Genomic DNA, 25,582 nt, shown 5'->3' with positions numbered 1-25,582 from the left:
AATCTTGCTCCCAGTGATTGGAATTTTAGACACTTCAAAAGGGATCAAATCCATGAAGGACTTTGGTGTGCTCAGTCTGCTTGTAACCCATGTACCAGTTTGGTTGCTGAAGGCCACAGAGGCTGAAATACGCCTCCCTTCCTCAGAGGCTGGCACAGAGATCGATTTAAGAGTATACCCTGTGCCAGCCTCTGAGGAAGGGAGGTATATGGATACAGTCTAAGTGGACTGGCCGACCTCATCATTTCAGCCTCTGTGGCCTTCAGCCACCAATCTGGTGTGTGGATTACAAGCACAGAGATCCATTTAAGAGTATACTGGGCTGGGTGTGGTGGCTCATGCCTGTAATCCCAGCACTTTGGGAGGCCGAGGCAGGTAGATCATGAGGTCAGGAGTTGGAGACCAGCCTAGCCAAGATGGTGAAACCCTGTCTCTACTAAAAATGCAAAAATTAGCCGGGAGCGGTGGCGGGCGCCTGTAATCCCAGTTCCTCGGGAGGCTGAGTCAGGAGAATTGCTTGAACCCGGGAGGCGGAGGTTGCAGTGAGCTGAGATCATGCCACTGCACTCTAGTCCAGGCCACAGAGCAAGACTCCATTCCACCGCCACCCCTCAGCCCCCACCCCAAAAAAGTATACTTGGGCCTAGGTGTGGTGGCTCACACCTGCCATCCCAGCACTCTGGGAGGCTGAGGTGGGTAGATTGCTTGAGCCCAGGAGTTTGAGACCAACCTGGGAAACACGGTGAAACTGCATCTCTACAAAAAATACAAAAATTAGCTAGGAGTGATGGTGCCCGCCTGTAGTCCCAGCTACTCAGAGGGCTGGAGGTGGGGCCCGCCTCTAGTCCCAGCTACTCAGGGGGCTGGAGGTGGGAGGATAACTTGAGCCTGGGAGGTCGAGGCTGCAAAGAGCTATGATTGCGCCACTGCACTCCAACCTGGATGGCTGAGTGCAACCCTGTCTCAAAAAAAAAAAAAAAAAAAAAAAAAGAAAACAATTGGTGGTAATTTGTATGTCTTTTCATGACCACTATGCAATCTTTGCATGTAACAAAAGTGCACTTGTATCCTATAAATTTATACAAAAAATTATTTATCCATGATGGCCAGGGCCTTGTTGGTTTTGTCACCAACATCACCAACATATTCCAGTTACACTCTCTGATCTTCACATCTCTAGAGAGTCTTTGTCTTTATTATCTGTGTGTGTGTGTGTGTTTTAATTTTTTTCTGAGACTGAGTCTCACTCTGTTGCCCGGGCTGGAGTGCAGTGGCGTGATCTCCGCTCACTGCAACCTCCACCTCCCGGGTTCAAGTGATTCTCTCTCGTGCCTTACCCTCCTGAGTAGCTGGGGACTACAAGCGTGAGCCACCATGCACTGCTAATTTTTGTTTTTGTTTCTTTTTTCTTTTTTTTTTTTTTTTTTGACGCGGAGTCTTGCTCTGTGCCCCAGGCTGGAGGGCAGTGGCACGATCTCGGCTCACTGCAAGCTCCGCTCCCCCGAATAGACATGGAGTTTCATCATGTTGGCTAGTCTGGGCTCAAACTCCTGACCGTGGGTGATCCACCCCTCTTGGCCTCCCAAAGTGCTGGGATTATAGATGTGAGGTGCCATGCCAGGCCTACAGTTTGTTTTTAACGTCAATATGGAACCAAAGGGAATTAACATTGATTAAATGTGTGTTCAATACATGTTTATTGAACACCAATTATTTTAAGGATGCCCCTGCCTGGGCCTAAATGCCACACAGTGCACATCTGCATACCTAGTGCCTCAGAAGGGGAGAATCAAAGTCTGCCTTCTTGGATACCCTCAGGAACAAACCAATCCTTCAGACTGAAGGAGCAGGGCCAATCTTCCCCTGTTCCGTGTGTTTGTGTCTGAGTTCTCAGCTTGACTCCGAGCTCTGTGAGGCTACATCTGTGGTGGATTCACTTCTGCATGTCCCACCTCCATCCCGCTGTGTATCCAGTCCAGCGCCCATCTGAGCAGAGAAGGAGCTCAGTCACTATCTATTAGTGCAAAAAGAAAAAAATGGAGAATGATAGTGTATTAGTCTGTTGCTTACTGCACTGCTATAAAGAAATCCCTGAGAGTGGGTAACTTACAAAGAAAAGGGGTTTAATGGGCTCACAGTTCCGCAGGCTATACAGGAAGTATGGCTGGGGAGGCCTCAGGAAACTTACAATTGGGTGGAAGGCCAAGGGGAAACAGGCATGTATTCACGTGGCCAGAGCATGAGGAAAAGAGAGGAGGGAAGCACCTCACACTTTTTAACAACCAGATCTCATGAGAACTCTATCACAAGGACAGCATGAAAGTGGGCAAAATCCACCCCGGTGATCCACTCAGCTCTTACCAGGCCCCATCTCCAACATTGGGGATTACAATTTGACATGAGATTTGGGTGGGGACACAAATCCAAACCATATCAGGTAGCTAGCATATGTAGCACCTGCTCTGTGCCTAACACTTTACAATAACTTTAAAAGGTAGGTGTTATTATCAGGTTCATTTTGCAGATCAGGAAACTGAAGCCCAGAGAGGTTAAGTCACTTGCCCAAGGTCACACAGCCCCTAAGTGGCACAGCCAGGATTTGGACTGCATGGTCTAATTTGATTAGCGATGTTCTTAACAGCATCACTCCACCATTCTCTGCATATTATGGGTTGGTAAAAGTGACGCAGGTGATGGAGCACTCAAAGGGTAGACCCAGGGCTGCATCACTTTTTGGGTGGGTAAGAGTGCCTCCTACTGGTCTGAGCCCTAAAAGAGTGGCCAGTGTTCCAGGGACATTTTCAGTGCTAAAGGAAGTGGGTAGGTCACCTATTGGAATGAAAAGCTGACAAGGGGCTGGTGGCTCATGTCTGTAATCCCAGCACTTTGGGAGGCTGAGGCAGGTGGATCACTTGAGGTCAGAAGTTCGAGACCAGTCTGGCCAACATGGCGAAACCCGTCTCTACTGAAAATACAAAAATTAGCCAGGTCTGGTGGTGTGCACCTGTAATCCCAGTTACTCAGGAGGCTGAGGTGGAGAATGGCTTGAACCTGGGAGGCAGAGGCTGCAGTGAGCAGGGAACACACCACTGCACTCCAGCCTGGGAGACAGAACAAGACTCTGTCTCAAAAAAAAAAACCCAAAAAAACAATAAAACAAAAAAAAGGCTGATAAGGACCCTCATGTGGGTCTAGGAATTAGCCCAAAGCTCTAACTTCAAGACTGAGGCTCAAAAATCCAGCTCCTCCCGGCTGACCTTTCAGATGGTGATTGTAAAGGCAATTAGCAAATGGACTTTAGAGGACAAATTCTGGAAATTAATCGTCCTTAGGAATCACATCAGGAAATGAGGTAGCCAGTTAATTTTGGGACAAGGAAGCTCATTGGGAAATGCACCTTGGGTCCCAAGATGCATAAGGCTGTGAGAACTCAGGAGGTGCCTGTGTCTTGGAGAAGCTTCCAGTTAAATGGAAAGATGGAGGTCTGTCTTCTCTGCAGATACCAACATGGGGTGCTTCATTAGTTGGCCAAGGGTGGTCAGTCCGGCTTGTGCAGGGCAGTTTGGCTTCCCCCGTTGTTATGCCAGCAGGCAGCTGTGACTGGGAGAGGGGAATTCTGGAGAGATGGCTTCTGACTGCAGGAGCCAGCTCCATTTTGGGTCCCCTGGCTTTGTGTTTTTCTGGCACATCCCGAGTGACGCAGTGAGGGCACCAGAGGCCAGCTGAGCAGCAGGAGCCATTGTTCCTTACAGGGAGCTGACACCTTCAGTGCCGTGCGCCTGTTGAGCTGTGGGCAGGTTCCAAGTCATTAAATGTATTGGGCTCAGAAGCCTGGTGACCATCAGCCTGGAACATCCTTGCAGAGAGCTCCTGGTGTTCTCATCTGGGTGCCTTGCTCTGATGTCCACACTGCCTTGGGAGGTACCTGACAAGAGAAGGGACTCAACATATTCAGAAGTTTTTGCATATGGGGAGCTAATTACTGCTTTTTGAAATATGCATTTACCACCAATCACAACTTCCATGGTGCTGGGACTGCCATGGCAACTAAAAGCATATCTGAAAATAAAATGTCATTTTTTTTTTGCGTTTCTACTGTAATGACACACTTGTTTCTCCTGTTTAACTTAACGAGCTAACTAGAGAAGTCTCCAAGAGTTTCAGCATGTGCAGCGTGTGTGGGGAAGTGGGTGTTGTAGTGTGTGTGAATATATGAGTCATAGGCATGTGTAAGTGAGCGGCGTACGGGTGCGTGCTGATGGGGACAGAGTGTGCAGCTGTGTGAAGTTGCGTGGGAGCCATGTGGGTGTGGGGGTGAGTGCTCCTGGGCATATGTCTCAGGAAACAGGCGAGTGAAGACATGCCTGTTTCCCCTTTGCCTTCTGCCATAATTGTAAGTTTCCTGAGGCCTCCCCAGCCATGCTAGGTGGGTCTAAGATCACCTCTAGGCTATGAATGTTACAAGGCTGATCTGTGAGCACGCATCTGAAGACCAGTGTGTGCATGTGTGTGTTTGAGGCCAAGTGCTGTTACGTGGATGCATTGCACACGTGCTGTTTGGTGAGACATGGCTTCTTGCTTTGAGACACTTACTCTCTTTAAGGTATCTTTGAGATCCCAGCCCTTGGGAAGTTCCAGCCCAGTCACAGGACATAACACCCTTCCTGTCCTATCTCATCATTCCTGTGGGATGGAGGGCTCAACTCTATCCCACAACCTTGGGGAACCAGAGACCTCAGAGGTCAGGGGCACCCAGACACCATCTGGTCCAGATCTGAGCTAAGGACACGAGGGTTTCTGGTCCAGGTGGAAATTACAAAGCATCCAGTTGGTTTATGTGTCTGTCCTTCATTCATTCACCCCTGGTTTATGTGTCTGTCCTTCATTCATTCACCCCAGTGGCTGATGAGTTACGCACAGGGCCTTGGGCTGAGCCTGTTTCATTCGAGCCAAATGAGGCTAATTTTCAGTGGGTAGTGTGCGTGCAGATTTACAACAATGATCTACAACAATAATGTCCACCATCCACATACAGCTCTTCAAGCCTTCTTCCTGCTTTCTACAGTCATTTTCTGAGCCTGATCTCCTAAAATCTGACTTTGACAGGAGACCGCTTCCCAGGCGTGGGCATGCACCTCTCGCCGGAATTGAGAGAGCAGAAAGAGGGCAGAGGGACTCTTCCCAGGATGCGATGTTCAGGGGCCAAGCAATGAGAAATGGAGACTCATCTGTGTGTGGCTGCGAGAAGCCATTGCCTGCTGCAACGTGCAGACATCCTTATGAGCACAGCTTTCTCAGATAGGTCCCTGATCCATGGTGGCCAGGGCTTTGTTGGTTTCGTCACCAACGTCTTCCAGTTACACTCTCTGAACTTCACATCTCTAGAGAGTCTTTGTTGGTCTTCATTACTGTTTGTTTTTAACTTCAATGGAACCAAAAAGAACTGACATTGATTAAATGTGTGTTCAATACATGTTTATTGAGCACCAGTTACTTTAAGGTTGTTCCTGCCTGGGCTTAAATGCCACACAGTGTGCATCTAGCCTGGGGTTTTTCTCAACACAGTGTTGGGAGGAGGGGATGGAGGTTGTAGACAAATGACAGTAGAAGTAGGCAGAGATGAGGGGTGCCTTAACTCAACCAAGGGAGAGGGCCAGGTCAAGGACAGCTTTTCAGAAGAGGTGACAGCTGAGCTGAGTTGTAAGGGACAAGTAGGTGGTAACTGGATATCAGAGAGAGAGAGAGAGATAGAAAGAGGATGTTGCCACTTGGTGACATCAAGTGGACGTAGAGATTCCGTATGCGTGGGCTGCAAGTCTGCACTGGAGCTGGTAACGGGATGCCGTCTTGGATGCTCTTTGCTTTAAGGAAGTTAGGAGGATATTGCCCTGGGATTGTGACAGCATCACCAAGTTTGGGAGACTTGGCAAGAGCCCTTCACCGTTAGACGGTGATTTCCAGCTCAGTCCCTCATTTTGTTTCTGTGGATTTCCTGGTGTCAGCAGCAAGGAAACAAATGATGCTGGCGAGGTGCTTTGCTTCCTTGCAAGTTGCAATCACGTTGGCGGCTATAGATCTCTCCACACTGCTCATACTCCAGCAATGCCCATGTGAGTACGAATGGAAAAATACCTGTAAATATTAAGGTTGGCTCCAAAAGCCCATTATTGGCTTGTTGTGCATTACCCTCTGGTGACATTGAGGCCTTATTAATAACTAAACATCTGTCACAACTGTAATTATATTTCTTGTGCCAGGATTGTGTTTCTACCATTGTCCTGTGTAAACACGGAAGGGAGGGTGTGAATTATTTAGGCGGCCGGCTTTGAGAAAAATAATCGCCCAGCACTGTGCAGGCTGTAAGTTTCTGTCAACTCCTTTCAGAGTCTCAGTGCCTTCGCTGACGTTCCTTTGATGTGCTCCTAAATCTCTCTGAGAACATCGCCCTGGACCCCCGATGCGGCTGCCAGAGCAACCCGGAGAGGGGAAGCCCGAGAATGAGAAAAAGGGGGACGGAGGAGCCCTCGGACGGGGAGAGGAGCCGCCGAGGAGCCAGGCCCCCGACTTCCCCACCTGGCAAGTCTTCTTCCCCCAAACCCCAGGATCTAGATTGTTTGGCAGCCCTCAGGTAGGGGGTGGTGCGGGGTCCAGGAACCTTTGCCGCTGCTGCGTGTCTAGGTTGGAGAGGAGAATCTATGAACTGAACACCTGGGAGAGCTGTCCCGGCTGGGTACAGAGATTCTATCCCCTTTCTTGAGCCTATTTGAGATGTGTGGATGGGACGAAGGGACGGGTTTGCAAACCGACTCTTGGGGAGAGACATGCTTGTTTTCAGGTGAACAATGACAAATACAACTTATAGAGTGTGGACTATGCACTAGCATAAAAATGGAACCTTTGCATCGACAATTTCAATCAATTCTCAAATAATTTCATAAGGATGTTGTTAGTCTCGCTTTGACAGGAGGAAAGTAACACAAACATTAGGCAGCTTGACTGAGATGACACAGCCAAAGGCAAACCTGGGATTCCTACCCAAGTCTCTCTGAATTCCACCCCTCCTCCCACCGCTAAAAAAAAAAAATTATGTTCCTAACCAATAGGCTACCCTGTGTCTCTCTGGTCATTGATGCGGTCAGTTCGGGGTAAAGAGTTTTCTATGCTACCAAGCCACAGGCCTCCATGGGTTTTTTTATCTTACTCTTTTTCTTTTCCTCGGAGACCCTCGGCTGTACAAACTCAAGAGGAGTTGCAACTCTGGTTGTGGTTTGGTATAGAACGCAGTTTTGGTCTGTGTGATGCTGGCATCAAGGAATCGGTCTGTGGTGAGTCCTATAAATGGGTACATTCTGAAATTCTCTTCCTAAGGCTGTTCAGAATGGGATCTCCAGCTCTAGCCACCAGCTTTCAGTGGCGGCTGAAAGCGTATATGGTGGGGGCAGTTAGTTTAGAGATAGGCTTATGGGGAAGAAAAGGAAGTGGATGTATTTATGGTGACTACAGCTCCTGGTGTTCAGCAATTTCTCCCATGAGCAGGGGGCCAGACTGTAGGATCCAGGAACAGGATGCTGCAAGACTTTGTTCAGAACCTTCTCCAACACAGCTTGACATTTGAGAAGCCAAGGGCGGGAGCTGATGAGACCCCTGGCCAAGGGAACGCTGACCAACCGGGGGAGCCACTCTCTCAGCCTCTGAGGAAGGATCTAGAATAGGACAGCGTAAAGCTGGAAATGACAAATGCTGAAGGGCACGCTCAGAGCAAGGAAGGCTGGCTAGAGTCAGAGAACATTTTGGGATGGTCTCCCCATCTCAGCTCATCCCTTCCAGGAGAGGACCCCCCACCAAAGGCAGGCGTGGTTGGACTTTCACCAGCCTAGGATAAATGAAAGGACGGTGAACACTTCCCCTGGTAAAGGGGTGGGGCATGTTGAAAAAAGGAGGTAAGAACTGAGTCAGAGAAACATTTCTGTAAGTCCTAGGAGGGCTGCCTTGAGTGACAAGTACAGTTGGTGGGACGGAGGAAAGGGATATTTGCCTGCCTCTGTAGATCTGAGGATATCACACAGCAAACAGAAAAGAAATCTTTTTGCTCAACACATTGTCACATTAAAAATGTTTCCCCATTTTATCCTGCATTTTGGGAACTTGGCATTTTTTGGCCAGAGTTGTGAGCAGCATGAATTAGGCAGTTTAGTGTCACCTGTCTCTAGGGGACAGCGATGACCCAAGGAGTCAGTTTCTCCCAAGGCGTGTGCTTCTCTTTTGGAGTTGAACATAAACTCCCTTTAGGGCCTGGGGCTAAGGGTCTCTACACCTCTGGCTGTTCCCATCACACATTTGCATGCACGTGCACACACACACACACACACGCACAATGAACATGCTTTTGTTTTTGTTATTCCATCCTTGGGCATGTACCCACACATTCCCCAAAGATTTCTTTGTGTAGTGGGCTGAGAGGGAGAGAGCCAAAAAGCAGGAGATTAGGTGGGGCCAGAGGAGGGAGATCTGTGGTCAAGATCTTGGCTCCAGGGAGTTGGACGTGGAATGGAGTGGGAACATATCTCATCTGGAACGTGTTCTCCCGTTAGGTTCAGCAGTAATGTCATCTCTCAGAGCGCATCACCTCCTGCCCTTCAGTTCTCTGGCTGGCAACCTCCTTCAGATAAAGCACAGCCTGGGTATTGTGAGACCTTTGAGAGAAAGGAGTAAAAGAGAAGGCAGTCCCCATCTACAGGTCATCTTCTCCAGGTGCACTGAAAGAAGCATGTTGACACCTTAGCAAAAACAGGGGCACCAGGGGCCTCCTCTGACCCCAAAGCATGCTCAAAGAGCCACCACTACTTCCTAGCTGTGGTGGCCTGAGCAGTTATGCACAGCGTGGGCAGGGCAGGCGAAGTTAGAAAGCAGAGAGGAGCCTCCTTGATGTGTCTCGTCTTCTGTCTCCAGATCACTTTCACATCTCCCAGAGCCATATTGGTTGCAAGGGACAGAAGGCCAGGAGAGTTCTCAGGAATGAAAAGGGAAACATGCTAGGGATATTTCCATGGGAGTGGGCAGAGGGTGGGTCTCGTGAAATCCAAGTCCAGAGGTGCAGCTCTGGGATTACAGGTGGCTGCCACCAAACCCAGCTCATTTTTGTATTTTTAGTAGAGACGGGGTTTCACCATGTTGACCAGGCTGGTCTCAAACTCCTGACCTCAAGTGATACACCTGCTTTGGCCTCCCAAAGTGCTAGGATTACAGGCTTAAGCCACCGTACCCGGCCTTGATTCCTTCTTAATCTCACCTCATGTAATGTAGCCTCTGCTCCCGTCAGTTTACTGATCAGATTCTGGAGGGAACGAGAGCTAGTGTCAGAGCAGAAGGAACTATGCCAAGCAATGGCCAGTTCAAAATTTAGTTCATCATCAAAGACTTAGAAGGATGTGGAAAATCTGAGAAAGCTAAGTCTCTTGCGTTTCTCTGTCCATGTGAAAATGATTCATGTCAAATAGCTACCCATTTAACAGTGATCAAATGGAGGAATCAGTGTGGTCTCAATTCCAAATCCCCTGGGAAACAAGCCCATTGCTGTCCATTCCTGATCAAATCAATAGTGCCCAAGAGAAGAGGGTCAGATGTATGAATGCAGCTGCTGCCACTCTAAATGGGCGGACAGAAGATGGGGAGGGGGAGTGACTGGAGAACTGGGGTGCCTCCTCACCCCCATGTATTAGTCCATTTTGTGCTGCTATAAAGGAATACCTGAGATTGAGCAATTGATTAAAAAAGAGGTTTATTAGGCTCATGGTTCTGCAGACTGGACAAGAAGCATGGCCTAATCTGCTTCTGTTGAGGGCCTCAGGAAGGTTCCAATCATAGTGGAAGGCAAAGTGGGAGCAGGAATGTCACATGGAGAGAGAGGGAACAAGAGAGAGGCAGGCTCTTTTAAACAACCAGCTCTTGCATGAACTAATAGAGTGAGAATTCACTCATTATCACAGGGAGGGTGCTGAGGCATTCATGAGGCATTCGCGTGCATGACCCAAACCCCTCCCACTAGGCCCCATCTCCAACACTGGGGATCATATTCCAACATGAGATTTGGAGGGGACAAATATCCAAACTATATCATACCAGTTCCTTGAGCTATTATATGTATTTCTTATTCTTGGAGTTAATTGATGCTCCATGAAGTGCTGGGAAGGTATTTGCTATTAAGGCTTTAAGTTGGAACTTTTCAAGAAGGTAATCCCTACAAGATCCAAAATGATGAACTGTGACTTGTGGAACAAAAGCAATAGGTTACGCCAGGCGCAGTGGCTCACTTCTGTAATCCCAGCACTTTGGGAGGCCGAGGTGGGTGGATCATGAGGTCAAGAGATCGAGACCATCCTGGCCAACATGGTGAAGCTCTATCTCTACTAAAAATACAAAAATTAGCTGGGCATTGTGGTGTGTGCCTATAGTCGCAGCTACTTGGGAGGCTGAGGCAGGAGAATCACTTGAACCCAGGAGGCAGACATTGCAGTGAGCTGAGATCATGCCACTGCACTCCAGCCTGGCGACAGAGAGAGACTTTGTCTCAAAAAAAAAAAAAAAAAAAAAAAAAAGGCAATAGGTTAGACAGAACCGGCTGGGGACTGGAGAGGTAGGACCCCACCCTTCCCACAGCCAGCCTTCCTTGCAGTCCGTTGTCCCCCCATTTGTCAGCCTACATCACTGCAGAAGATCCTTGATTGTCCACTCATGTCTTTGCTAAGGTGTCAACATGCTTCTGTCAATGCATCTGGAGGAGGTGACCTGTAGATGGTGACCTCCTTCTCTTCTCCTTTCTCTCAAAGGTCTCACAAGGGAGTGAAGCAAGGAAGCCCTGACCTTTTTTCTAGCCTGTCAAGGTGACTCCTTGGCAAGGAGGTCTGAAAGGACACTTTAGCAGAAGGAAGCAGTGGGTGCCTCCCTCAAGTCACTGTATGGTCTTGAGCTCATCTTTGGCTTATAATGGAAGAGTTGGGTGTGATCAATGGTGTTTAATTTTTGTTTTATTTTGTTTATAGAAACTTTTCTAAAATAAGTCATGTGGGGAATGCTAATACTCAGAAAAAGGACCCACTTTTGTTGGAGCAAGGTGTGTGTGTACATATTTGGGATAATGGGGTGTCTCCCAAGATCCCTAAGAGGAGCAGTGACATCCTTCACTTCTTTACTTTTTGTCCAGACTTTGAGATCTGGAGCTCTTTGGACCAGGTCTAGAGCTGACTCATCCATGATGTCACCTAGAAGACAGACTCCAGGAACTAGAGTGATGCCCAGGTAGCTTCCACAAATGACAGCTAAGTAAACAACCCCACCACTGTGGTGTGGCTCCAGCCCAATCCAAAGGAAGCTTTTTTATTCATATGGGGAGAAATGGATGTGCACTATTGATATATGATCTAAAAATATCTCATGTTCCAAACAAAGTGTTTTTTCGTATTTTGAAATGAAAACGTGTAGACAAAGCAAGGATTTAGAATGCATGACTCATTAAATTGCTGACTCTGAAAGCAATGGAAATTCAAAGGGAACTTTTCTCTCTAGTTCTCCCTCCCACCCCTGCTCTGAATAGCTTATAAAAAAGTCTACACATAAACAAGACCTGTAAACTTCCTTGTGACGGAAGGTCACGCACAGTGAGAGGCTGAAAGAACTCAGCCTTTGTTGCCTGGATGCTGAGCTGCTCTTCCTTGCTAGATTGGAATCATCAGCTGGACTCCTCCTTGCTTGCCATCTTTACTTCTCCTCTTCTTGCATCTCTTCCCTGTCCCTAACAGGTGTCCGAGGACTTCCATCATGGCCTTCTCTGGCCAATGGTCTTTCTTCCCTACAATGCTTGGCTCTTCTGGACTTCAGCGGTGCTGAACTCATCGGCCCTAAAAGGATGCATCATCCAGGAGCTGTGTCTTAGGGGAAAGTATACCTCACGTGGTACGCTAGCAGGATGCAGCAGTGGATACCTTCATCAAGCTCATCCTTGGCTTATAATGGAAGGGTTAGGCATGATCAATGGTGTTTAATGGTTTTTTGTTTTGCTCGTAAAAGCTTTTCTAAAATAAGTCTTATGGGGAATGCCAATACTCAGAAAGAGGACCCACTTTGGTTGGAGCAAGGTGTGTGTGTGTATGTATTTGGGAGAGTGGGTGCCCTCCAAGACCCCCAAGAGGAGCAGTGAGATTCTTCACTTGAGGCTACTGGTAGACTTTCATATGCTTGTTCCTAACCATTGTGTAAAAATCTCTGCTTCATTGAGGAGCACATTCCCTGCCTCCCTCTCCCTCGTTGCTATCACCTGCTTTTCTTCTAGTCACCCATTCACTCCTGGAATTCCCTAGCAGCTTGTTCATTCTTATATCTACCGCAAGTTGTGATCATACCGGGGAGATGAATGAGCATGGGGATGACCAGGCAACATTCTCACCTCTTGTTGCCTCAACTTCAACTCTTGTGACCTTCTTTCCTGTTGACTTTCACTCCTATGGCCTCAACCTTGATCTCGTCATTCTCTAGAATGTGGACCCTCTGGGTAGGTGCTCACACTGCAACCTGCCTCTCTGTGGCATCCTCCTTGACAGCTGTTTTCCATTGTTACGTCTGCTTCAGTATGTGGAGTGCTCCAGGGGAAAATCCTACACGGGTTGAGTATGATGGCTTAGGCTTGTAATCCCAGCACTTTGGACGGCTGAGGCAGGAGGATTGCTTGAGCCTTGGAGCTCAAGACCAGCCTGGGCAACATAGTGAGAACCCCATCTCTGCAAAACTAAAAAAAACCTTAACCGGGCATGGTGGTGCATGCCTGTAGTCCTGGCCACTTGGGAGGCTGAGGGGGGAGGATTGCTTGAGCCCAAGAGTTGGAGGCTGCAGTGAACTATAATCGTGCCACTGCACTCCAGCCTGGGCAACACAGAAAGACCCTGTCTTACTACTCCTCCTCCTACTGCTACTACTACTACTAAAAGATTCTACAAGGATATGGGACACAGATAAATGATCCTATATACTTCTAACCTTCAACCTCAACGAGGTCCTCAGTGTGAGTCATGGTTCTAGTGATCAGGTCTCCATGACTATTTCAACCCCGACTCACTTGTCTTAAGAATGGTGTCACCTCCTCACTCACAACTGAAACAAAGACTCCAGGCAGAAACGTCCTCAACTCCCTGTCCACCTAACTGTCACCTTTTCTACATTCAGCTCTGTCTTTGCCACTCCCTGTCCATGATAGTAGAGGATGGTCCTTTCCCAAGTCCAAGGACCACCTGCCACATGTGCTGGAATATCTCTTCCCTGCCGCACTGTCTTCAGGGACCTTATTTCATCAATGATAGCTCCTCCATCCTATTCACCAATGTCTTATTTCTTTCCCCAAGAAAAATTGCATACATTGCTCTATTTCCCCACTTTTCGTTTCCTCCTTTTTTTTTTTTTTGAGAAAAAGTCTCCCTCTATCACTCAAGCTGGAGTGCAGTGGCATGGTCTTGGCTCATGCAACCTCTGTCTTCCAGATCCAAGCGATTCTTCTGCCTCAGCATCCCGAGTAGCTGGGATTACAGGTGCCTGCTACCAAACCGAGCTAATGTTTGTTTTTTTAGGAGAGACAGGGTTTCACCATGTTGACCAGGCTGGTCTTGAACTCCTGACCTCAAGAGATCTGCCCGCCTCAGCCTCCCAAGTCCTAGGATTACAGGCTTGAGCCACCATGCCCGGCCTTGATTCCTTCTTAATCTTGCCTCATGTAATGTGGCCTCTGCTCCCATCAGCTTACTGATCAGATTCTAAAGGGAACAAGAGCTAGTGTCAGAGCAGAAAGAGTGATGCCAAGCAATGGCCAGTTCAAAATTTAGCTCAACATCAAAATGTATCTGGTGAGTTAAAAAAAAAAAAAAAATATATATATATATATATATATATATACACACATACACACACACACACACACACACTTGGGAAAGGACTGTCCTCTACTATAATGGGCAGGGAGTGGCAAAGACAGAGCTGAATGTAGAAAAGGTGACAGTTGGGTGGACAGGGAGTTGAAGACGTTTCTGCCTGGAGTCTTTGTTTTATATATATAATATATTATAATATATAATATATAATAATATATAATATATATTTTATATATATATATTTGGAGGCCCTACCTCCTAAATCAGAAACTTTGTAGGAAGCACCTGGAATTCTGATCGCTGGGCTCCTTCCCTGACATCCCTGCCAGGGTCTCGGAAGTCCCCAGGGCGAGGATTTTTGTCACCCTGCTGTCAGCTCAAGCATGCTTTGCTCACTCTTGTTCCATTGACCAAATCTTTTCCTTCTCAGTTTCCGCCATCCAATGGGAGTTTCAAATGATCTTACCTGAGAAACTTTTCATCACTCTTTTGCCCTCCTGGAGATTCTCGTACCCCACCTCTTCACAATCCGACTTTCACCCGGGATCCATTGACTTCCTTTGCGATTCTTCTAATGCAGCATGTTACAGATGAATGATCCTCAGAACATCAATGTAAATAAATATTCCTCTGAAGGTGCTTCATGGTCAGTAAAATTTGGATGATGCTCCATACTATATCTGCCTCTTGGAGAATATCAATGCAAATTAAAATCTTAGTGATGCCCTACAGTCAAGAAAATGGTTTATCTTTGTTTATCTCAGTTTTTCCAAATACAATTTGAGCCTGGAATCCTGGATGTGAGTGAGTGTGTGTGTGTGTGTGTGTATGTTTGTGTGTGTGTATGTGTTTGCTAAAGCCTGGAAGCCATCCATTAAGTGTTTATTTTCTCTCCTGGAGACATACCTAGTTCTTAGATCAATGCAAATAATAGATAACTGACATATCCTGGTGCCCATGAATGCTCACACCCTCATTAATTCAGGTGCCATTGGTGTGCCAGGCACTGTGCTGCATGTTGGGGGTAAAAAGATGAATAGTCCCTTTCCTCTTACAGTTTACAGGTTCATGGGGGAGATGCGTTACTACTCACCATAGAATTTATGTGTTAAGATACTTGCAAGCCCAGGGTGTGCCTAGGGGCACATCAAGTGACACACACACACATGCATGAGCACAGGTGTGGAGTTCCCATGTATACCATTCATTACTTATAAGACAAGAATAGAATGTAGGCTGGGCACTGTGGCTCACGCCTGTAATCCCAGCACTTTGGGAGACTGAGGTGGGAGGATCGCTTGAGTCCAGGAGTTTGAGACCAGCCTGGGCAATCTAGTGAGACTCCATCTCTACAGAAAATAAAATAAAGTAAAAGAATCAGGCATGGTGGTACCCTTGTAGTCTCAGCTACTCAGCAGGCTGAGGTGGGAGGATTGCTTGATCACAGGAATTTAAGGCTGCAGTGAGCTATGATTGCACCACTGCAGTTCAGCCTGGGCAACATGGTGAGACACTGTCTCAAAAAAAGTCAATGGTATGCAACTTTTTTTCACTCAACAGTTTATTACCAGCATCCTTTTCTATTGTACTGCAATGTACTGGACCAGTCCTGTAATGATGTCTGTTCAGGTCATGCTCTGTTTTTGTTCTCATAGGCAATGCTTCAAAGAGCATCTGTGTATGAGCAACATTTATCCTTATGAACTTGTGCAAGCATAACTAAAGATACATTTTCTAGAAGTGAAACATCTGGGTCAAAATGTGTACATTTTTTTCTTCTGCTAGGTTTTGCCAAATTGCTCTCCAGACTTAGGGTACCAATTCACCTAAGGGAAGGGCTTTTGAGGACGAGGACACCAGAGTGGAGGGGAAGGAGGCAACAGAAAGGAAGTGCTTGAGGGTGATCATTAATGGAGTCATATGTCCCTGAGGAAGTGAGAGGGTGCAGGATCAAGAGAAATGTCGTCATGATGAAAAAAATTCTATATGCCCAAAGTGTAAATTCTGCACGCCACCGTACATATCACCAATGATCTTAGCTAAGAAATTTTGATCACTTTTTCATCTTCCTGGAGATTTGCTGACCTAATGTCTTGGAAATCTTCTGTTCGCTCAGGATCCGTTTACTTCCTATGTGATTCTTTTAACAAAACATGCCACAACTTGATGATTAACATCAATGCTGATAAATATTTTAAGAGTGCTCCGAGGCCAGGTACGGTGGCCCACGCCTGTAATCCTAGCTACTCAGGAGGCTGAGGCAGAAGGATCCCTTGAGCCCGGGAGGTGGAGATTGCAGTGAGTTGAGTTTGTGCCACTGCACTGCAGCCTGGGTGACAGAGTGAGACTCTGTCTCAAAATAGAAGAAGAAAACAGCTCTATGGTCAATAGACTAAATGGCTAAGCCCTAGGTACCTGACTCCTTCAAAAGGGCTTTGGCACATCAGAATTCTGTATACTTATTCTTTGGCATTTGCCTGGGGGAACCCAGCTGTGGGACAGAGTACCTCTGACATCTGATGATAAACAGAGTACATGTTCATGCAATGTCCTTCTTACCTCATCACAGGTAATTTAAGACACTTTACTGTTAAAAACATACTTCATATGTTATGGTGTAGAATGTTAGTTTTTAAGACAAAAATATTGGACTTTAAAGATGGTTCTTGCTTGTGTCTGGGCTGTTTTGGGCTATGACCCTGTAATTCTCCTTCATTAGAAGCCCTTTCATGGACAAATTTGGAATCACTGAGAGAGACTGAATTCACCTAACACACTCCTGGTGTTTGTACTAATTTTTTTTTAAGAGATGGGTCTTGCTGTATTGCCCAGGCTGGAGTGTCGTGGTGAGATCATAGCTCGTTGCAGCCTTGAACTTCTGGGTTCAAACAATTCTTCCACCTCAGCCTCCCAAGTAGCTGGGACAGCAGGTACATGCCAACATGCCTGGCTAATTAAATTTTTTTTAAGAGACAGGGTCTTGCTATGTTGCCCAGGCTGGTCTTGAACTCTCCTGACCTCAAGCGATCCTCCCACCTGGGCTTCCCAAAGTGCTGGGATTACAGGCATGTGCCACTACAATTGACCTGTACCAAATTTTAATTTGAGGATTTCGCTCCTATTGAGAAAGTGGGGTAGGGGAGAAGATTAGTCAATAGAGTTCATGCCCTAAATAGTCTTGCTGTTAGCAGAAGACAGTATGAAACAGTACTACTCTGGGTACAAGTCATTTCTACTCATCACAGTGCAAAGGGCACTGGAGAGGCACAAGTTGGCCCTCAGTCCTGTTTTGCTGTGTGCCCCTTCCCCGGTCTCTCCCATTAGAGCGCCGTTCAGCTCTCCATCCATGAACCATGTAGCCGTCACAGGAGCCTCTTCTTCCTGAACTTCTCATCTCCTCTTAGTCTGGTTACTATTGCTTCATAATAAACTGCCCCAAACTCAGGGGAATAAACCAACAACCATCCTGCGCTTGTGGAATCTTGGGGTCAGGAATTCAGTAGAGACAGCTTTCGTCTGCTCCGGGATGTCTGATGCCTCTGTTGGAAAAACACAGATGGCTGGGGGCTGACGTTATTTGGTCACTTCCATGTCAGGTGCCTAGGATGGGATGGCTGAAGGACTAGCTCAGCTGGGAGCATCTACATATGGCTTTGCCATGTGGCTTGCGTTCTGACAGCTTGGTATCTGGGTTGTAAGAAGAGCATCCTAAAAGGGAGCATCTCAGTGAGCCTTCCAAGAGAAACAGATGGAACCTGGTTGGCCTTTTAGGACTTAACCTTGCGAGCAGTGCTTCTGCCATACTCTAGGGGTCAAAGCAGTGCAAATCCTCCTAGATTCAGGGAGTGGAGGCGTAGATACCACATCTTAACAGAAGGAGGCTGAATGAATTTGGGGACTGCATTAGTCTGTTTTCACGCTGCTGATAAAAGACATATCTGAGACTGGGTAATTTATACAGCAAAAGAGGTTTCATGGACTCACAGTTCCATGTGGCTGGGCGGGGGCAGCTCACAATCATGGCAGAAGGTGAAACGCATGCCTTACGTGGTGGCAGGCAAAAAAATAAAAAAAAAAAACACCAAAAAACCCAAAAAAACCAAAAAACGAAAAAAAAAAAACTTGTGCAGGGGAACTCCCATTTATAAAACCATCAGATCTCATGAGACTTACTCACTACCACAAGAACAATATGAGGGAAATCCCCTCCCTGGTTCAGTTATCTCCCACTGGGTCTCTCCTGCAGCGTGTGGGAATTACGGGAGCTACAATTCAAGATGATATTTGGGTGGGGACACAGACAAGCTATATCAGGGACCATGTTTTAAAACGACTACACTCCTTCATCATGCTGGATCCTTTTGCTACCTGCTCCTAGCAATGCACCTCTTTGGGATCTTCTGGTTTCTTGCTGGGTGAAATGGAAAAGTAGGATTTTAGGGGAAGTCAACATAAGATGCCTTCCAGCGATCTGAGGATCCTGTGGATACCTCTGCTCATTATTAGGTTTGAAGAGTGTTTATCTCTTAACATTTTCCTAACCTGTCTGGGCTTGGTACCATCTTAGCCCTCTGCAGCTTCACTTTGGGTCTACATCTGGGACTCTGGATCTATCATCTTCTTTCAATATGAGGCTGCTACCAAGTCACCAGCCTCTGGGGTTGGGAGGTGGGTAGGGAGGGTGAAATTTGTTTTACTCCATCCTCTCTCAATTCTCCACAACCCCGTTAACACACAGCAGATGTATATAAATCAGGTTTTACTGAAGGCTTGGGAGTAACTGGAGAATTTCAATGTCAGGAAAAATTACAATGTACAAAGAAATCTTAAGAGTCAGAAAAAATATATTTTAAGGGTACTTTTGATGCATGGATCTCTTTGGCAGTCTGTTGAGGCCTGTGAATTATGTTTCTAAATGCATAAAATAGAATACTTGAGGTAACAACAAAGGAAATATATTATACATAAGTATGGTATCAAAAATATTAAGCAGAACAAATGTGTTGATATAATAACACATGTGCTTCTTTGTTGATGCATTAAATAATAAGGGCTATTGGTGGATAAAATAATCATGATTTTGAAGTGCTGTTATGGTAAGCATAAACAACATTTCAAAGTAATTGGGACAATGGGAACATGATAGGAAAATATTAGTGGCACAATCACAGGCATTGCTAACTCTGCGGTGCCTTGTGGCTTGCATTCCTAATTGAAGAAAATGCTGGATTTCATTTATAGGATAATGGAAATAAAGGTATATTCTTTCCCATCCAAATTTGTGGACCTCTTGAATTCTATTCTTGGGCACCCTGGCTGGTGAGTTTTTCAGCCATGTTTCACTGCCTTAGGGCAGCCAATCTCTCTTCTTTCTATCGCTCTTTTTTTTTGAAACGGAGTCTCACACTGTCGCCTGGGCTGGAGTGCAGTGGCGTGATCTCAGCTCACTGCAACCTCTGCCTCCCAGGTTCAAGAGATTCTCCTGCCTCAGCCTCCTGAGTAGCTGGGATTACAGGTGCCTGCCACCATGCCCAGCTAATTTTTTTGAATTTTTAGTAGAGATGGGGTTTCACGATGTTGGCCAGGATGGTGTCAAACTCCTGACCTCATGATTCACCCACCTTGGCCTCCCAAAGTGCTGGGATTACAGGGGTGAGCCACCGTGCCCGGTCCAAATCCCTCGTATTTCTTAGAGCCAGTGTTTCTTTTTTCAAGTCTTCCCAGGGCAAAGTTCCCACCCCTCCTTAGCCAACCTGGTCTCCCAGCCAGCCAGCCCATAGAATTCATCATACTACCCCAGCAGTAGGCCATGGGAATACTATTTTGGCAAATATCAAACTAGTGCTTGTTAATTCTCCTTTTTCTTTTCTTTCTTTCTTTTTTTTTTTTTAAATGGGATTTTGCTCTTGTTGCCTAGGCTGGAGTGTAATGGCTGCAATGGCGTGATCTTGGGTCATTGCAACCTCTGCCTCCCGGGTTCAAGGGATTCTCCTGCCTCAGCCTCCTGAGTAGCTGGGATTACCAGCATGCACCACCATGCTCAGCTAATTTTGTATTTTTAGTAGAGACAGGGTTTCACCATGTTGGCCAGGCTGGTTTTGAACTGCTGACCTCAGGTGATCCACCCGTCTCAGCCTCCCAAAGTGCTGGGATTACAGGCATGAGCCACCAAGCCTGGCCCATTGGTATTTGATTGCAACTGAGCTTAAGTCAAGAGACTTTTTACCCCGGGGCAAGACAACAGTCATTTGACTTCTTAAGGAGACATTACACTTTAAAACCATGCTTCGTGGGCAGTGAAAGCTTGCAAAATTGAAGTCTAACAGGGAAGACTCAGATTTTTGAATTCTTTTCCTAGTGTAAAGAAGATGCCTCGGACACTTTTAAAGCTTAATTTTGAGGATGGAGCCAGAAAGAAGGAAGCTATGAAACAGAAGTAAAGGAATCTTCTATTATCTGATCAAAAGTTGGAGAAGAGAAGGGCAAAAGGAGAAAGAGACAGGAAAACTAGGATTCTTGCATCCTTCTCTCTTGGATTAGTCCCCAGGGGGTGTTTGATGTGAGTACCAGGGACAGGGGCTCCTGCCTTGCCCTTCCCTGGAGACCTTGGGAGCCCACTGGACAGAGCACCTGCTCAAAATGCTGCTTGCAAGTCTAGTTAAATGAATAGAGAGCGCAACAAGGTAGCTTTCCTGAGTCTCACTCAATGGCTGTGTGGTAACTGAAGGAGGCGCTGGATGCCAGGGTGTTTCCAGAACAGAGGATGGACTTAGCCTGTTGGGCCAGGTCTAGAGAGAGGGCAAAATAGAGACCCAGCGATCTGCAGCAAAACAGAGCTGAGAGGACGCGCAAACACTCAGGGCAGATACCAGGAATCCTGAAAGCATTGCACCAACTCGAAGGAGCCCAAATGCACCAGTTCTGAACGTCAGGATTGGAGGCCAGCCAGGGCACACCTGCGACTGCATGGTAAGACACATCCCCCCTGGAGACCAACAAGTGTCTGTGGTCACGTATGTGGGATCAGCACGCAGAATGCATAAGCCACGATGCTCTCTCTTTCTCTACACATTTTTAGGCCATCTTTTAGGGAGAGGGCACAGATGGGGGAGACAATATGAGATTTAATTTTTTAAAAATAAACTTTATTTTTTTAGAACAGTTTTGGATTTGCAGAAACATTGCAAAGATAGCACAGAGTGCCCATATCCCCAACACCTGGTATCGCCCATTAGCATTTTATTTAAGTATGGTACATGTGCTGTGGTTAATGAACTACTTTGATACATTGTTATTCATTAAGGCTCATGATTTATGAAAATTTCGTTGAGTTTTTACTTAATGTCCTTTGATCTCATTGTAGGATATAACGGTACCTTTGTTTGTTTGTTTGTTTCTTTTTTTGCATTTTTCCTTGCTCTCCAAGACTCCTGAGACCATGTCCAGGCGGGACAGGAGGTAGGAAGTATCTCTTGGGAAGATGGAAGGATGTGCCCCGTTTTAAAAATTTTTATTGCCGGGTGCAGTGGCTCACGCCTGTAATCCCTGCACATTGGGAGGCCGAGGCGGATGGATCACGAGGTCAGGAGATCGAGACTATCCTGGCTAATACGATGAAACCCCGTCTCTACTAAAAATACAAAGAATTAGCCGGATGTGGTGGCGGGCGCCTGTAGTCCCAGCTACTCAGGAGGCTGAAGCAGGAGAATAGCATGAACCCAGGAGGCGGAGCTTGCAGTGAGCCGAGATTGCGCCACTGCACTCCAACCTGGGTGACAGAGTGAGACTCTGCCTAAAAAAAATATATATATATATTTTTAATGGGCTTAATAACTGTCATTTTTATGGGTTACAGTGTAATGTGACACATTTGTGGATTGTGTATTGATCAAATCAGGGTAATTAGCATGTTCATCACTTCAAACGTTGATCATTTCTTTGTGGGAAGAACATTTTAAAAAATCCTTTCTTCTACTAGGTTGGTGCAAAAGCAATTGTGCGTTTCACCGTTAAAAGTCAATGGCAAAACCCACAATTACTTTTGCACCAACCGAATAACTCTTTGGAAATATACAACATACTATTGTTAACTACAGTCACCCTACAGCGCAATAGAACACAGAACTTATTCCTCTCACCTCACTGTGACTTTATACCGACTGACCAGCCTCTCCCTATCCCCATCTCCCAGTTCTCCCCAGCCCCTGGTAACCACTATTCTACTCTTAACTTCTATGAGATCAACCTTTTCAGATGACATGTGGGTGAGATCATGCGGTATTTGTCCTCCTGTGCCTGGCAAGGGTGCATTTACTTGTCCTGTCTCCTTAGTTCCCCTTGGCTGTGACAGTTTCTCAGACTTTTATTTTTGATGACCCTGACAGCTTTGAAAAGTATTGGGTAGGTATATTGTAGACTGTCTCTCAGTTGGGATTCATCTGACGGTTTTCTCATGATTAGACTGGGGTGATGGGTTTAGGGGAGGAAGATCACAGAGGGGAAGGGCCATTTTCATCACATCGTATTAAAGGCTTACACTATCAACATGACTATCATGGTTGATGTTGACCTTGATCACCCGGTGGAGGGAGTGTGTGTTTGTCAGCTTTCTCTGCTGTGAAGTTACAACTTTTTCCTCCTTCCATACTGTATCCTTTGGGAGAAAGTCACTTCACAGACTACACTTAAGAAACAGGAGTTATGCTCCTGCCCCATGAGGTCAGATTACCTATAAATTATTTGGAATTCTTCCGTATGGGAGATTCCTTCCCTTCCTTCCTTCCTTCCTTCCTTCCTTCCTTCCTTCCTTCCTTCCTTCCTTCCTTCCTTCCTTCCTTCCTTCCCTTCTTCCTTCCTTCCCTTCTTCCCTCCTTTGCTTCTTCCTTCCTTCCCTCCTTCCCTCCCTCCTTCCTACCTTCCTTCTTCCTTCCTTTCTTCCCTCCCTCCCTTCCTTCCTTAGTTTGATCATGTATTTTCATAAGTATGGACTCATGGATATTTATTTTATACTTTGGGTTATGACCCAATACAACTTTTTTCTTTTATTGCTCAAATCGTCGTACCCTTGGCCATTGGGAACTGTTGCCCCCTGTGTTTTGAGAATTTTCTTACTTTCTGGCACTAAAAGATGCTCCAGGCTCATCTTGTGTATTGCTACTGGGGCATTGTTATTTCTAGGTCCCCTCAGCTGACAGAATAATGGAATATATGTATATATACTAACCCATGTATGTACACATATCTATACTTCTATATGTAACCATCTGTATCTATATTAAGTTAAACATGGGGTTAAGGCGAGCCAGGGCAAGGTGACAAGACTCCTTAAATTTTTTTGTTTTAATTAGCTAGGTGTGGTGGCATGCCCCTGTAGCCCCAGCTACTCAGAATCCTGAGGTAAGACGATCTCTTGAACCCAGGAGTTCAAGGTTGCAGTGAGCTGTGATTACACCACTGTTCTCCAGATTGGGTGAAAGAGTGATACTCCATCTCTAAAAAACAACAACACATAGGTCTACACTGATGTCTCCAACTGTAATCCATTATTACATGGTCATCCTAGAATTCTCCTCTTGTTTATTGGAAACCCCCACTTCAATACTGCAATCTGGCTCCTACCATCCACCATTTATTTGCTTAATTGCTTAGGTCTAGTTTACAAGTAATATCAGAATTGTTAACCCGTTCACCCATAGGAAACAGCCTTATCAACTAAAACGCTTATGTATAGTTCCTTTGCAGTGAGTTTTCTAGAATCCAGCCATTTCCAAAGTTACTTAGGTCAGCACTTTTCTCCTCACCCCTTCAGTGAGTTTGTGTCATGCCATTTGTAATACAGATTGATTTGTCACATTCTGTATTCCATCCTGGGATTCCATGGACCTCCTAGATCATTTTTTAAAATTTTCATGCATTAAGATTCATTCTTTGTGCCAAAGTTCGACGGGTTTTGACAAATACGTATTGTCATGTATCCACAGTTACAGTTCCATACAAAATAGTTTCACTGCCCTGAAAAATGCTCTCTGCTTCACCTCTTCATCCCTTCCCTTTATCCCTGAGAGTTTTGCCTTTTCCAGAATATTGTGCGATTGGAAGCATACAGTAGGTAGCCTTTTCAAACTGGCTTCTCTCACTTATATATCTGCATTTAAGATTAACCCATGTCTTTGTGGTTTGATAATTTGTATTAGTTGTTTTTACACTGCTATAAAAAACTACCCAAGACTGGGTAATGTATAAATAAAAAAGGTTAAATTGACTCACAGTTCTGCATGGTCAGGGAGGCCTCAGGAAACTTCCAGGCATGGTGGAAGGTGAAGGGGAAGCAAGGACCTTCTTCACATGGCAGCAGGAGAGAGAGTGTATGATGGGGAAACTGCCACACACTTTTAAACCATTAGATCTCGTGAGAACTCAGTCACGATCACAAGAACAGCACAGAGGTAACCACTCCCATGATTCAATCACCCCCACCAAGTTCCTTCCTTGATGCCTGGGGATAAGAATTCCGATGAGATTTGGGTGGGGACACAGAGCCAAACCATATCAATATGGTATTTCTTTTTTTATAACAGAATAATATTCCATTTTCCTTTGATACCTGGGGATGAGAATTCAAGATGAGATTTGGGTGGGGACATGAAGCCAAATCATATCAATATGGCATTTCTTTTTTTATAACTGAATAATATTCCATTTTCCTTTGACACCTGGGGATGAGAATTCAAGATGAGATTTGGGTGGGGACATGAAGCCAAACCGTATCAATATGGCTTTTCTTTTTATAGCTGAGTAATATTCCATGTTATAGATGTACCACAGTTGGCTTATTATCCATTCACTTATTAAAGGACACTGTAATTGCTTCCACTTTTCTGTGATTCTGAATAAAGCTGCTATAAACATTTGCATGCAGATTTTTGTGTGGACATAATGTTTTCAAATTAGTTGAGTAAATACCTGAGATCATGATTGCTGAATCATGTGATAAGATTATGTTTAGCCTTATAAGAAACTTCTAAATTGTCTCCCAAAGTGACTATACCATTTTGTATTCCCATCATCAAGGAAGAAAGTTCCTGTTGCTTCATGTTTTTGCTAGCAGTTTTTACTGTCTTTTAAAACATGCTCTAGTCATTCTTATAGGTGTGTAGTGGTACCTCATTGTATTAATTTGTAATTCTCTGTGATGAATGATGTTGAGCATCTTTTCATATGTTTATTTGGCGTCTGTGTATTTTTCTTTGCTGAGGAGTACATTCAAATCTTTTGACTACTTTTCCCATGAGATTCTTTGTTTTTTTTTATTGTTGAGTTTTACCACTTCTTGGTATATTTTGACTACAAGTCCTTTATCAGATATGCGTTCTTCAAATATTTTTCTCCTCCCAATCTGTGGTTCATCTTTTCATTCTCTTAAAAGTGTGTTTTAAAATATTAATAATGTCCAAACTAGCAATTTTTTTCTTTTATGGATCATGCTTTTGGTGTTTTATCTGAAAGCTCACCACCAAACACAAGGTCACCTCTAGTTTCTCCTATGTATTCTTCTAGAAGTTTTATAGTTTTGTGTTTTACATTAAGGCCTGTGATCCATTTTGTTTTCTTGAGATGGGGTCTCACTATGTTGCCCAGGCTAGAGTGCAGTAGCTGATCACAGGTGCAACATAGCA

At 45.5% G+C, this 25,582-nt stretch overlaps 1 protein-coding gene across 1 annotated transcript in view; it reads left to right on the top strand.

Annotated features, from left to right (window-relative positions):
* Window positions 1-6,457: 6,457 nt before the first annotated feature.
* Window positions 6,458-25,582, top strand: part of CALN1 (calneuron 1) — a 623,334-nt gene continuing 604,209 nt past the window's right edge. Inside the window, exon 1 of the mRNA XM_028845707.2 lies at window positions 6,458-6,576. Coding sequence (XP_028701540.1) covers window positions 6,458-6,576 — 119 coding nt within the window. The remainder of the gene's footprint in view (window positions 6,577-25,582) is intronic.

This window comes from Macaca mulatta, chromosome 3 (assembly GCF_049350105.2).
Source record: "Macaca mulatta isolate MMU2019108-1 chromosome 3, T2T-MMU8v2.0, whole genome shotgun sequence".
Taxonomy (NCBI): domain Eukaryota; kingdom Metazoa; phylum Chordata; class Mammalia; order Primates; family Cercopithecidae; genus Macaca; species Macaca mulatta.
This window is presented reverse-complemented; position numbering and strand designations above follow the sequence as displayed.